Source organism: Ceratocystis lukuohia, assembly GCF_044167205.1.
Source record: "Ceratocystis lukuohia strain C4212 chromosome Unknown Supercontig3_pilon, whole genome shotgun sequence".
Lineage (NCBI taxonomy): Eukaryota > Fungi > Ascomycota > Sordariomycetes > Microascales > Ceratocystidaceae > Ceratocystis > Ceratocystis lukuohia.
The window spans coordinates 2,876,025-2,889,749 of NW_027263522.1; the positions used below are offsets into that span (position 1 = coordinate 2,876,025).

A 13,725-nucleotide genomic window follows, 5' to 3' on the forward strand; every position below is an offset into this window, starting at 1 on the left:
ACTTTGCCAAGTCAAACGAGCTGGCAGTACATCAAAGAGTAAAGAGACGTGGTGAGGTGTCGGCGATTTCTTCAAAGATGCCAGAATTGACGGCGTTTCATCTAACGTGTGTTTTCATTTTCTACTAACATACCGAGAGGAGGGAATGTAAGAGCTCCCGTAGAGCTAAAGAGCTTTGACGAGCTCGTTGAGCCCAGGCCCCGACTGCGATTGAGACATCTGGAACATGCACTCAATTTCTATTGTTCTTCAATTTTTTAGACCATGCCAGACTGGTGATCGTAGGGTTGACCAGGCGCTGATCCAGCTGGCGGTATATTCTCCACAACAAGGGTAGTTAGGGTTGCATGTCACGTGATAATAAAAACATCTACGCCAACCTACGTCCATGACTACCCCCACGCGTCAATTTCACATGTTGAGATTGGACTCTTGTCAGAGGAGATTGATTAGTTAGCGTTGCCCAAGCTATAGCAGCGGGTTGTCTGGATCAAGATTCCGAGATGGCCTAGATGCAGCAAAGATGGAGAGCTAGTTGCTCAGACGTAGCTAACCAGCGCAATCATCTTCAAAGGCGATACACTAAAGACAACACAATACTAGAACGAAAACGAAGACACAAGGCATAGGACTTAACCAACAGGATGTCTTTATGCCAAGTTTAATCAGCATCCCATGCTCTTTTTACGGAATCTATTCTTATAAGCGTGCAAGTCTAAACTGGCAATGGTACCAAGCAGGGTAGGTTTTCTGCGCTAGATCTCACCGAGTTCTGGTATCTTTACCAACTAATAATTTGCTTCTCGCTAGGCTAACTTCCAAAGCCTCATCTGATAAAAACAGCCGTCAAAGATGTCTCCTGCAATAATGGAGATGGGCTACTCAGTATGCTTCGTCTCATGCCGGCCTAGCTTGACTGGTGAAGTAGAGCATATGGCTGTCGAGGGCACGCCTTTTGGAGTGTTTTATACAGCATATCAACTCGACATGCAATGCCAGCTGAGTACTACCTTTTTAGCGGTCTCAAGCGACTCTGCCAAGTCATATGCAAACACCCGTGTTGGTGGTTTTCGTCGAAAAGTGCCATCTTGAGAAACCCTAGAGGGCCCTACTATTGTGTTCTTGTCAAGACGGCGTAGATCCGCGTCTCTCACATCACGCCATACCCGGAGGCTAGAGAAGCTACTACAAACTCTGATAATGGCTTACTTGGACATCTGTAGGTATAGTAAGTACTATTTCTAGTTAGCTGCTTCTTGTTATTTACAGCTAAAGATGGCTATGAGGCTTGTATAGTCTAGGCTAGAGGATGGGTGAATCTTGCGACGTGTGCTGAATACAAGAAGCCCTGTTAGCTTTACCAAAGGGCCAGCCCGTAGGTACAAAAGCGTGGTCTAAGGGCTTCCAACAAGATAAAATATCTAGTAGCGAGACTCCAAAGAGGACCAAGCTGCTATCCACACAAACGTCAATCATCACCTCTCAAATTGCCACATCGATACTCCTGACACTCTAGATACAATCTCCTTTCGACATGTTCCATGCCTACTACACAGTTGCGCCTTAAACCTCCCACTTTGCGATGTACCAATCCAGCTTTGGTGCTAGCAGGCCGTCTTTACCGTTGGCTAGCCCCTTGATCTCGCTTCTCGTCTTGACACAGGCCCGCTCTGTAGCTCGAATAAGACCATCTGGCCCTGAGCTGTAAACCCAGGCTTTCATACCATCCCTTTTCTGGGCTTCCATTGTGGGCGGGTAAGCGGTCTCCTGACCTGTTCCGAAGCCAAGGCACTGTCGAATAGGTACTGCTGGGTCCAGCCTGCCGCTTTCCGAACTAACGTGTGCCGTAAGTGTCAAGTTTGGTGTTGTCTTGGCAATGCCTTCAAGTTCACGCCACTCCTTGACATTGGTCATTTCCGGGTTTCGTACCGTCCAAACACAGGTGAATTGAGTGTTGGGCTGCATGGACCGTGTGTTAAGCCACCAAAACGCAAGACTGCAAGCTCCAGTAATTCCAGTGCCGCCAACCACGCAAATGATGTGAGATGCAGTTTCGAACCGAGTATCACTAGGACGGTATGGGCCTTCCACCCGAGCGCCAGGCTGGTCTTTTCTCTGGATTCCAAAAGCTTGGCTCCCAGCTTCCAGGTCCACTGTTTTTGAAGTGCCTTTTGGCTTCTTCCTTGTGTGCCTTGGAAAAGAAAGACGGGGCCTGAGCCTGTGGATCTAGGAATAGCCGCGGTGAATGCGTGGTTTTGAAGCTTGCTGATGGCAGGGATATTGAGGTAGTAGTACGCAAGGGGAGAGCCGACCACTGTAGCCTTCTCAGCCAAAGCGACATAGTCCCCATCATAACTAGTGCTCATTGAAGCAGGGAGCGTGATGCGATACCATCCATTTCCAGCGTCTTCTCCAGTCACATTTAGCTTAGTGTGTAGGCCATTTGTTTCTCCTGCAAAGAAGCGCAGTCCCCAGTCAACAACCCATAGTAACAGGCCCGGCAAAAGCAGGTAGAAATCAGTGCTGGCATGGACGCATGCACCAATGAAAATGCAGACACTCGTGACGATGTGAAAGTAGTAGAATACTTCGTAGAAGCGTCGTCGTACATACGAAAGCGCTGTAAGCATGAGGACAATCATGAAGGCGAGTGTGCCGATACCAGTATCTGAGGTGCATGTGTACCAAAAGCTTTTTGCATCGCCTTCTGTAGTAGTCATGGTAGGGTTGCCGTAAGCGAACGCCTCATCCTTGGCCTCAGTTCCTCCGTTGTTTGGATCAAAAGCATAGGTCTAAAGAGGTGTTAGAGAATTGAATCAATGGGTAGAGACAGAGTAGACTTACAATATAGGCGCCTCCATGTGCCAATGAAGCGATCATGAACATGTAGGCGATGAACTTGTGTGCGTACACCAGTGTGCTCTGATGCAGCCCGAAAGCCCGGCCCACCAGGCTATTCCGCGAAATAGGGATTATCAACAAGCCAAGCATGATGTCAGCGTAGTGCCCTGTCACGCCTGTGACCGTAAGCTGGATCTTGGCAGAGGTCCAGTTGAGAGGATCTGTCCTTATTGCCCAAAAGTCAAGGTGGGCCGGAAGCCAGAAAGCGGTAGTGCCCAATGTAATCAAGAGAATCCAAAGTGACACAATGAAGCCCCCGAGGGTTATGCGTTTGCCGAGGATGGGAAGCTCTGGCGAGATATGGGTGCTACTCAGGTAGCGGAGAGACTCGCCAGAGGTCCTGAAGAGGAGCATGCAGGCAGTGACCGTGAGTAGGCCATAGAATGTTGCCAAGTGTAGTCTTGTTTCTCGGGGAAAGTAGTCTTCTGAGCAAAGCGTGGCATAGCACGGTACGAATGTCAGCCCAATGCATAGGCCCGCAAATGCAGCCAATAGCACAAAGACGGCAACGACTCTAGAAGAGCCCTTCATCGTGTAGAGGAGAGAAAGTATGTGAAAAGTGAGTAGTAAGAACTGGTTTAAAGAAGCACAGGCTGTGGAATAGAATAGATGTTGTTCGGTAAGATGCCGAGTCTCAAGTATCTCATTCTAGAAGGTGTTGGTGAGTGGTGAATACTCAGTTTATATACTTCCAAGGCTGATAACAGATTCATTTCGTGTCTTGGCAGTCAAGCAGCTTTCGTATGGAAGCCAAGCTTCAATATGAATCTGGTATACCGAGCCACCTTACATGTCACACATCTGGGCGCCCGTCGGCCGCATGGCAAGCATTCATGTAAGCGCCAAGCAAATCGAGATATTGAATGGGTTTCATTTACAGGCCCGGCAATGTAGAGACTGGTAGTATAAGGCCCTTCTATACAGCGGCTGATACAGTTTAGCCGATATCCCCGCACAGGCCACTAAGACTTAGAAGGAGACTCGGGCTATTTGTTGGGCAATGCCAAATGGAAGTCGGCCTGGCTAGGTCAGGCCTAATAGTAATGACTGCTGCCGCCGCTTCTTGGTCTGTTTAAAGAAAGATGGTTATGTTGATTGTGTCCTTGGTATCAATCATCTTGCAAGTCCAGTCAAACAATATCGCTCGACATTTGGCTGGAGTTACTTCGGCACTCCCCTAAGAAATAAGCTACTATCGTGCAGGGCACCATGCCTTTCCCTTCAGAGCATCTGGACAGGGAAAGGTGCAGGTTCTGTACAATCGGCAGATCTGCAAACAAGATATCGTCCGATCCCTGGTAGGCTGCATCTCGTGCTAGCTGCGCAAGAATTTGTCGTATCTTTAGCAGGGCTGTGTAGGCAACAACTGTTCAAGAGGAAATAGCTGGCCGTATAGTAAATCAACTAAGCCCTGTTAAGCAAGTTGGAATCTATGCCCACCATGTTCAGGGGGAAGGTTGGACAACCATCGGAAACACTAAGTCAAGAGACTAAGCTTAATGCCAACTACCGTACAAAATGGAGAACCCCTATTACGATATTCCGCTGTAACGGAAGTTTCTACGAGATGGCTCGTCCGAGTTCCCCGCCCCCTGGAGTACTAGTCCGTTACACATCGTGAAGGCTATTCTCCTAGCATCAGTGAAGCCTGTGAGATCTAGCTCTGCTTCATGACTCTATTTCAACCAGCTTCAAAGCAATTCCAGCATGCATGTTATACGGCTGAACTCATAACGCTTGCCTCCTAAGCTTGAGGTTACACGGACTACAAGCGTGATGATTACGCATGCGTGTTCAGTATGAGGCCGTAGCTTGTTTGACGATGGCGACGAAGTCTCCCACAACAGCACTCACCGTGAATACGAGAGGCAATATGGTAGTCGATAGCTGCATGTTCACCATGTGCTATTATTAGTTATTACCCACAAAGGTCGATCCAACAGCGATAGTTGGCTTAGTAAAAGGCTTTTCAGTGGAAGCCTAACTGCAATGCTTGCGGGGTATTGACAAGGTCGGGGTAAAGACGGGAGCAGAGAAGAAGTAGAAAGGCTTTGAAACGGCAGCATAGCGTTCTGCATAAGAAAGGGATGCAAGGCATCAAGACGGAGAGATAAAGACAACAGGCGCCCCCCATCCGCCGTAGGTAGATGACTCTTGGCAAAGTCGTTGCTTAGATCACCCAAGATGCTCATAGTAAGCTTGCTATTGCATTATATGTGAGATTAACGATGACCCTCAGCATCAATAGTTTGGAAGCAAATGGCAGTAATGTACACCAAGACCTGGGGACAAAAGGATGCCGGTACCTTGGCAAAGCCATCGCTTTCGTGCTCGCCAAAGCGTCAATACAAACTAGCAAACCATAAGCAATGGTAATGTTTACTTCTGCTCCCATGCTGCCACCTTAATATGCTATTTATAGACGAATAAAGTAGTCGTAGTGTGCCTAAAGCAACGGAACCATGGCAGCTGTCCTTATGACTAGGATAAGTAAGGCATGTGTTTACTACCCCTTAGAATTAAGTGATTGTCCTCATCGAAAAGCCCCTTCATAATATAGAAGGGGCACCATTAGAAGCAAAAGGGACAAAGAAGTAGACAAACGTCAGTGTGTCCTGCTGCATGCTAGCTCCTGTAGCATAGTTTATGGACCCAATTCCTTTTCCGGCTTATACCCCGGAAGTTCTTCTACTTTATATTTGCCGCTCCGATCCCTGCTACCGCACACAGAGAATAGGCCTTGCTAATTCCCATGCATACTTCCCTAGACTTCTTGCCTCACTGACTAGTTTATAGTTTTAAAATAGCACCGCCGTCAAGCCACACGGGCACACTGAAGGACGAGGGTGAAGGGTGATATTGCAGTTAGACTTTTTTGAGAAACAAGAGATAGGCGGACGGAAACTAAGCAGCTCTCTAGCATCAAGGAGGACTAGCTATTGGTCCAAGTTTCAGCTCATTTGCTAGTTGGTGATGGACTCAACTGGTAGCCAAATTTCACCTTGCAATTATCCTTACTTCGAGCCACGTATAGAAAGAAACATTGGCCTAGGTCACAGATAGCATTAGTTTGCTATCCCTACATAAAAACAGAAATCTTGAGGGGTCTGAGGCCAGGCTTGAATTTTCTTTCATATGTCTATGGCTTTATCCCCTCCTTTTCCTTTCGCTCATCTTCCACCCACCCCTCTCCCACCTCCTGCTTCTCGCCCATCTTCCACATCTCCCCGTAGCTCCCTTCTATCCTCTTCTCTATTCTTAGCTATTTTTGTTCTTTGAGTTTGCAGCAAAAGATTCATCAGCTTAGTTATCAAAGCGCCATTTTTTGCTGACTCTAGTGAAATAGCTATTCTTGTTGGCACACCAGCAGACCTACTGTGCACATGAGAAATCGTGGTTGCAATGACTGCTTTTCTGCGAATACGGAAAAGTAACAGTAAATATTAGGAAGACGCACTTCACGTTCTGAGAATGAGAAGAAAAAAAATAAATTATTGTTCATGTTGTTTCTGTCTGTCTAGCTCTTGGTTCAAGAGCGAATCTCAAACACATGACCCTTTATATCTGATGCTAACCCTAACGTTGGCTGGATCTTGCCTGTGTAATCTCGACCTAGGGTTACAAATCTGCTGCTATCTTTACCCTTCATTCAGAAGGCAACTACAAGTCGAAGGGAGCAAAAAACTTTGGTTGCTAAAGTAGACCGCTATATAACTCCACCATCTCTGTCCATCACCGTCTTTCTAGTCAATCTTCCCCCTTCCCCCATATATAGCCATCTCCCTTCCATTCTGTGGCTAGTTTTCTTTTGTTCTACGACGCTTTCTAAGAGCCTCATTTGCCTGTCAAAGGATCAGAACCTCAGACTTCAACAGGGCGTGCTGGCACATTATTGCCTTCGTTCCCGTTGAAGGTGATTGAAGTGTCTGGGCAACTGATGCTGGAGAGCTACTTTGATACCTCCTTCCTAACCCGTCTTTTAGCATTTTCAGATTGAGAACCGGCTTCTAAGACTGTTTTTGGCGTCTTAGGAACTCAGGGGTCGGGGAGGCTGGCCCCCGTAGCCGCACATTAACCTTCGATATCACGCTTTCTACACTCAATGAAGCGAGCCCGGTCCCTCTAAGACCTCCCTTGATATTGCTTCCCGTCATAGCTGCTTGGCAGACAGCATAAAAAGCCAGAAAGAAGTCGGTCTGGAAAACGTAGGTCATCGAGTGGCTGATTAGATGCTTGATTTCTCGACCATAGACCTTCTTGAGTGGTCCAAAGCACTCAGAGTCAAGAAGCCGAAGTAGATGAGGCGAATGAGCTCGAATACGCAGCGTGACGGTGTGGTTGTCTTCACAATACTCCTCAAGGTCCACTGAGCGGTGACTTTCATGCCCATCAAGGATAAGAAGACGATAGTAGCCAGTTGGTCAGACCCTTGTTAGTGATCAGAGTGGTTGAGCCACTTAGAGCCTGTATTATCGTTAGCCCAGCTATTATGAATCCCGGCAATAGCCCAGTCCCCCGGAGGTTGCTTTCTCGGTTTCAGCTGGCGAGGCAATTTTGGCCTGCAACCACAATGAATGCCGCGGCCGCCCAGCCTTCAACACCGATCGCCTGAATGACTGTGACCCATCTCCGATTTCTAGGCTATACTGATTTCGGATTTCTACGCTCTTCCAGGCCTGTAACAACCATTCGGCTTGCAATGAATCCCGTCGCAAAGTTCAAAGTTAGTCTCATCGAAGTTGTAGGTATCAGGGAGGTGGATATGATATTTCTTGATTGTATTCTCCACGAGCCTGAACCAGCTGTTACCAATAACAGTCGGATCTGCATCTGATCCTCCAATAGTCGTATTTGCGACAGTCATGTTTACGAACGAAATGCGCCTTGAGGTTTGAGTGTCGTCTAGCACTTGCGAACAAGTGGCGCGTCGTAGTCAGTAAGCAGTTGCTTTGCCATTTCTTTAACACCATGCAGTTGGAGGGAAACCTACGCTAATCTAAGTCGAGAATCAACTAGACAATGGCCGGATAGTCCCCATGAGTTGGGGATAGTATCGCGCTGAGATCTAATGACATTCTGTCGGCAACGGATGGCATCGCGATCCACCTGGTATAATCTTGTAGTAGGTCGGATACCTAATTCCCGGTTCTTTTGACGGGGCCTCGGAGCGAGAAGCATATTAGCTGTGGCGGGCCAAGATAAACCACTGTGAGTAAATTGTCACATTCCCACGCTTCGTTCGTCCAGCAAACCACTAATTCTTGATACCTAGCGAAGAACAACGCCCAACAAGGTATGGTTACACCAATGCTCTAACCGTTCATGATACTTGGTGCCCGGCTACTAGATATTTCAGTCACTCAAAGATAAACGGCTGTGCAATGTCCATACTGATTATTCAATAGCAGCCAATGGCTCTAATGATTGCTATTCCCTGCAAGTTTGAACGCAACACACCAGATATCCTGGCAGCGACATACCAGGTTCTTTCTCTCCTCTACCTGGCATGCCGTAGCGATTCATGCGCTTCCAACTTCTGTTAGACCTCTGCTATTTTGATCAGCTTGAGTTGTTTTGCGGTGAAACACCGACTGCGGCTCTGTCTCATTTTCCTAAGCCCAAATATCTAACGTCAAAGGCACCTACTATTGCGATGCACCAAGTATCCAAAGGAAATATGTCAGCTACCGAGAGAAGAAAAACAAGGGCTTTGTCGCGGCCACAATATGGCTGTCTTCTGTGAAAACATGCGCCGCAAACCTCGGCCTGTTTGTTTCATTGTCATCTACACTACCCATTTCTCCAGACCCGTCGGCGCCACATGGTGACCTTATGAGTGGCATATTTCAATACATGTCAGCGAAGATGTCGGAGCCGTAGAGCAGACGACAATAATCGTCACAGTAGGCATAAAATCTAGCAACTAATAAACAGCCAAAACCCGCTCCGAAACGGGCCTCTCAACTCTCCTTGGGAAATCTGCACCATCCTCTTCCACAGGTTCTGAAACTGGGAAACACTCCCCCTCCCCAAGTATTGACAGCCCAAGAATTTTCATGCTTCAAGAAACAGCGTGTAGATTAACGACTTTCTCCCGCGTGATACTAGCAACCTAGCATATAACCTCGCTCTCCTATGACAATCCTGGACATTACTGGAACTAATGGTGCTATCAAAGACCCCGGCTTCTACATTTCCTGCCTTCGGCCCATGCACACAGCCACTGGATGCTAGCACGTATTAGTCCACACCGTAAGCAACAGCGGTCGTAGCCGGCGTGCTAATTCCCTTCTCTAGTATAATGTGGGATCGCCTCTCGTGGCTACACCATTTCTAGCTTACAAAGAGTTTTTAGTCTTAACGGCTACTAGACTAGTCATTTGATGAGAAAAAGGGCTCAACAAGACTCTAAGGAGTCCAAGGCTATGCCATTATAGCGGTAAGTCTATCCCATCAGTAGCGGCAAGATACCCTTGCACAGCATTGGCAACACTAACTCCCCCCAGCTTGAGTGGCTCGTGCAGCCTGTAGTCTCGCTACGTGGCGCCGCTGAGTCTTAAAAGCGGGATGGCGGCAAAAACAGGAATGTCAGAGACTCAGACTCCAGCGAGACAACAAGCTTGCGTGAAAGCCTAGGCTTGGGTGGTGTTAACAGACCCAAGGACATGGTAGCCCTAGGGAAAGCCCGGGGAAGCCCAGGGGAAGCCCAGGGGAAGCCCGAACTCATTACAGTTTCCAAAAAGCACGAAGCAGGCCTTATTGCACTTTCACGGAAGAAAGCGAGCGACATCTGCATAGATGTACGGCGCACCTTTTCTTCGAATACAACTGTCTCATCAACATGAACAGGGGCCTTCTTTTGGTTCTTCTTCCTGTGGCTCCTCTTCTCCAACTCCCTAACGTTTGGTTCTCTAATCCCAGATACCAGGATTTAGGCAAAGGAAGATGAATGGTGCAAGCTATGACGCATTCCTTTTGGGGGCCAGATCTCTTTTCTTTTTTTTTATTTCTATTACACAATCCCTAACGCCCTCTGCGAGGCTCAGCATGACTTGCTACTTGTCATATATCTTGGTCTAACCTGCTCCCCTTCTCCTTAAATCGCGTGCTTAAACTCAATAAATTGCCATTCACCCATTCATCCGTTACAATTATCACTCTCCGATCCGTTCCCTATGTATTTCTTTGTTTCTTCACTTCTTGTTTGCTGAATACCATAGTGCATATCTACACACACAATGACCTCTCTTTCTCTTGCCTCTCCGGCCCCAGGCCCTACATTGTCTGGCATGCAGCCCTCCGCCTCCAGTAATAGCTCATACTCTGGTCATCCCCTAGCGACGCCTCCTGCCGCTACCCCAACGCCTAGTCTCGGCCACCCTCTGCCAACATTGCTAGACAGGACAAGCTCTATAACCATGCCTTCCGGCTACCACTGCCGTTGGGCCCGGCCTGGAGATGAAGACGCCATAGCCACCATCTACTTTGGAGCCTTTACCGACTGCCAGATACGCATGCACTGCTTCCCGGAGACAGGTCCCGAGTCGTCTGCCCGGCACTGGTGGAAAAGTGAAGCGCATCATTGGCTGATGCATGAACCACTGTACTATGTGCATGTTGTAGAAGACGCAAGCACAGGCGAAGTTATTGCCTTTTGCAAATGGTCGTACCATCCCAATGGCTACAAGATAAGCGAACAGCCACAGCATGATGGCCCATCTTTGCCTGAGGTAAACCCCCACTTAGCCGAGCACTTCTTTAGCCAAATGGGCGTTGAGCGCGAGAGGATTCACAGCACCACGCCTCATATTATTCTCAGCATGCTTGGTGTCGATGGGAAGCACCAGGGAAAAAGACTCGCGGGAGTTCTCTTGTCTTGGGGCATCACGCAGGCCGACAAACTCGGGCTACCCATCTACCTTGAATCAACGACCATGGGCTATCCAGTCTACCAGAAAAGAGGCTTCCAAAAGATTGGCTCCATCATGTTTGACCAAACATCCCAGACAGACCCAGCCGACGACGTTCGCAATTTCGAACACTGGTCTAAGCAAAACTTAGTAGTCATGATTCGGCCGTCTAATTGTGTCAAAGCGGGCAACCAATAGGGTTGGCTGCTCTGCAGGACTAGGGTTAGTGAATGGTAGTCTGGCTGAGGCGCCTTACATAAAAAAGATCAACAAAATGACACAAATAATAATAGATGAATAGATGAATAGATGAAATGATTAAATGAATTGATATCTTGAACTTGAATATATTTAACGTTGATATTCATGATTTGATATCTATCATAGCGTTACTCATATCAAGGCTCTGGCCCTTTCTCTTATTGTAATTCTCGAATAGTCTCGTCACTACTAGGACGATCCGAAGATCTCCCGATAGTCCCATGGGACAGCTGCGGGCAGCTGCCCAGCCCAAGACCCCCACAACGTTCGGTATCATCATGATTTGAGTATCGATTAACCACAACTTCGGCTAACCTGATGTACAACATCATCCGACTGTCTCAACCCATCCGCATTCGCGCTCTCTCGATTTAAGATATCTCCCGCCCCCCTTCCAAATCTTCTATCCGAGTCCCGTACGATACGACAACAGCGTCACCGTCACCGCCATGGTTCTCCAGGATCTCGGCCGCCGCATTAACGGGGCTGTCAATACCCTTACGCGAGAGCCCAATGTCGATGAACAGGCAAGTCCTCGTCGCTTTGCCAATGCTCAGTCTTTAGTGTCTAGCTCTTCGCATTCCCGTCGTATCGGATGTACCGGTACTACTGGCAGGTCGAGCGACATCTTGAGACGTCTCACTTCTAGCCTAGGCTCACTAAAACTAATCTCTGGCCTTCTCTCTCTAGGCTTTCGAGGGCATGGTAAAGGAGATCTGCGGCGCCCTCCTTGAAGCCGATGTCAACGTGCGCCTTGTCGGCCAGCTCCGAAAATCCATCCGTGCTTCTGTCAATTTCAAAGAGATCCCGCCTGCCGTCAACAAGAAACGGCTGATTCAGAAGGCCGTGTTTGACGAGCTCGTCAAGTTAGTCGACCCGCACGCCGAGCCGCTCAAGATAAAGAAGGGCAAGTCCAACGTCATCATGTTTGTTGGTCTGCAAGGTGCTGGAAAAACTACCACGTGTACCAAACTGGCTCGCCACTACCAATCTCGCGGCTTCAAGGCCTGCTTGGTCTGTGCTGATACCTTCCGTGCCGGTGCCTTTGATCAATTGAAACAGAACGCTACCAAGGCCAAGATCCCCTACTATGGCTCTCTGACTGAGACCGACCCGGCAGTTGTGGCCCGTGACGGAGTGCAAAAATTCAAAAAAGAAAAGTTTGATGTCATCATTGTCGACACCTCAGGTCGCCATCGCCAAGAATCTGCCCTTTTCCAGGAAATGACAGACATCCAGAGCGCTATCAAGCCCGACGAAACCATCATGGTCATGGACGCCTCTATTGGTCAACAGGCTGAAGCACAGGCCCTAGCCTTCAAGAGCTCTGCCGACTTTGGGGCCATTATCATTACTAAGACAGACGGCCATGCCCACGGCGGTGGTGCTATTTCTGCTGTCGCTGCCACCAACACGCCCATCGTGTTTATTGGTACCGGTGAGCATATGCTCGACTTTGAGCGCTTTGTACCGCAAAGCTTTATCCAGAAGCTGCTGGGCATGGGCGACATTATGGGCCTCGTTGAGCATGTGCAGAACCTCAACCTCAACCAAAAAGACACGATGAAGCACATTCAAGAAGGTATATTTACTGTGCGTGACCTGAGAGATCAATTGTCCAACATAATGAAGATGGGGCCGCTATCCAAGATGGCGGGTATGATCCCTGGCATGAGTAATATGATGCAGGGCATGGACGACGAGGAAGGCACGCTGAAGCTGAAGCGCATGATCTTCATTTGCGACTCAATGACCGAGGCCGAGTTGGACTCGGATGGCAAGATCCTCACTGAGCAACCAACACGGCTGACGCGGATTGCCCGAGGCTCCGGTACTTCGGTGCGGGAGGTTGAAGATGTCCTTACACAACAACGCATGATGGCTGGTATGGCCAAGAAAATGGGCGGCAGCATGAAAAACCTACAACGGGCCCAGAGTGCCATGGGCGGCGCCAACAGCAAGTCACAAATGGCTGCCATGCAGAAGCGCATGGCCGCCATGGGCGCTGGCGGAGCCGGTGGGGCCGGTGGCCTACCAGGCATGGGTGGCTTGCCGGGTATGGGTGGTGGCATGCCAGATTTGAGTAGCCTCATGGGCATGCTGGGTGGGGGCGGCGGTGGCGGCGGTGGCGGCGGCGGTATGCCCAGCATGCAGCAGATGCAGCAGATGATGCAGCAAATGGGTATGGGCGGCATGGGCGGCATGCCGGGAATGGGTGGTATGCCAGGAATGGGCGGCCGTGGCCGGGGGCGGAGATGAGAATCGCTATGGGATTAAGAGACGGCGAGGCTGACTCTGGGTCTATTCAGACGGCCTACTTTGTGTTGCTTTTCTTTATATCTATGGCTGGGTGGTGGTAGGATGGGATGGTTATTTTGGGCTCCTGATCTTGCTTCTTTTGTGTATCCTATCTGCGTTGTCTTTGGAGTACCTATGGCATTGGGTTCTCTCTCTCTCTCTCTCTCTCTTGGTATTGTTTCTACTGTATTTTTGTTGCCCTTCCATTGCACACTATACATTGCATCTTGCTCTCTCTCCTTGATAATTTCTTGTTTTCTATTCTGGGTTTAGAAGTCGCACTTTAAACTTTAATTAAAATTTGCAACGCTGCGATGGAGCGCGTTGAACTAACTGTCGTCTGGTTTTCTTTTTT

General features: G+C 48.7%; 3 protein-coding genes across 3 annotated transcripts; 2 read left to right on the top strand and 1 right to left on the bottom strand.

The window, feature by feature from the left end:
* Window positions 1–1,563: 1,563 nt before the first annotated feature.
* Window positions 1,564–3,432, bottom strand: HOO65_030728 (Ferric reductase; the record flags this gene model as incomplete). The annotated part of the gene is made up of 3 exons (XM_071002047.1): window positions 1,564–2,003; window positions 2,060–2,792; window positions 2,845–3,432. 3 exons carry the CDS (start codon window positions 3,430–3,432, stop codon window positions 1,564–1,566), a joined length of 1,761 nt encoding a protein of 586 aa, XP_070860407.1.
* Window positions 3,433–10,139: 6,707 nt separating this feature from the next.
* On the top strand, window positions 10,140–11,009 carry HOO65_030729 (acyl-CoA N-acyltransferase; the record flags this gene model as incomplete). The annotated part of the gene is made up of 1 exon (XM_071000481.1): window positions 10,140–11,009. One exon carries the CDS (start codon window positions 10,140–10,142, stop codon window positions 11,007–11,009), a length of 870 nt encoding a protein of 289 aa, XP_070860408.1.
* A 512-nt stretch (window positions 11,010–11,521) lies between these two features.
* On the top strand, window positions 11,522–13,331 carry HOO65_030730 (signal recognition particle protein; the record flags this gene model as incomplete). The annotated part of the gene is made up of 2 exons (XM_071002070.1): window positions 11,522–11,635; window positions 11,763–13,331. The coding sequence occupies 2 exons, from the start codon at window positions 11,522–11,524 to the stop codon at window positions 13,329–13,331; spliced, it is 1,683 nt and encodes a 560-aa protein (XP_070860409.1).
* Window positions 13,332–13,725: the final 394 nt, after the last annotated feature.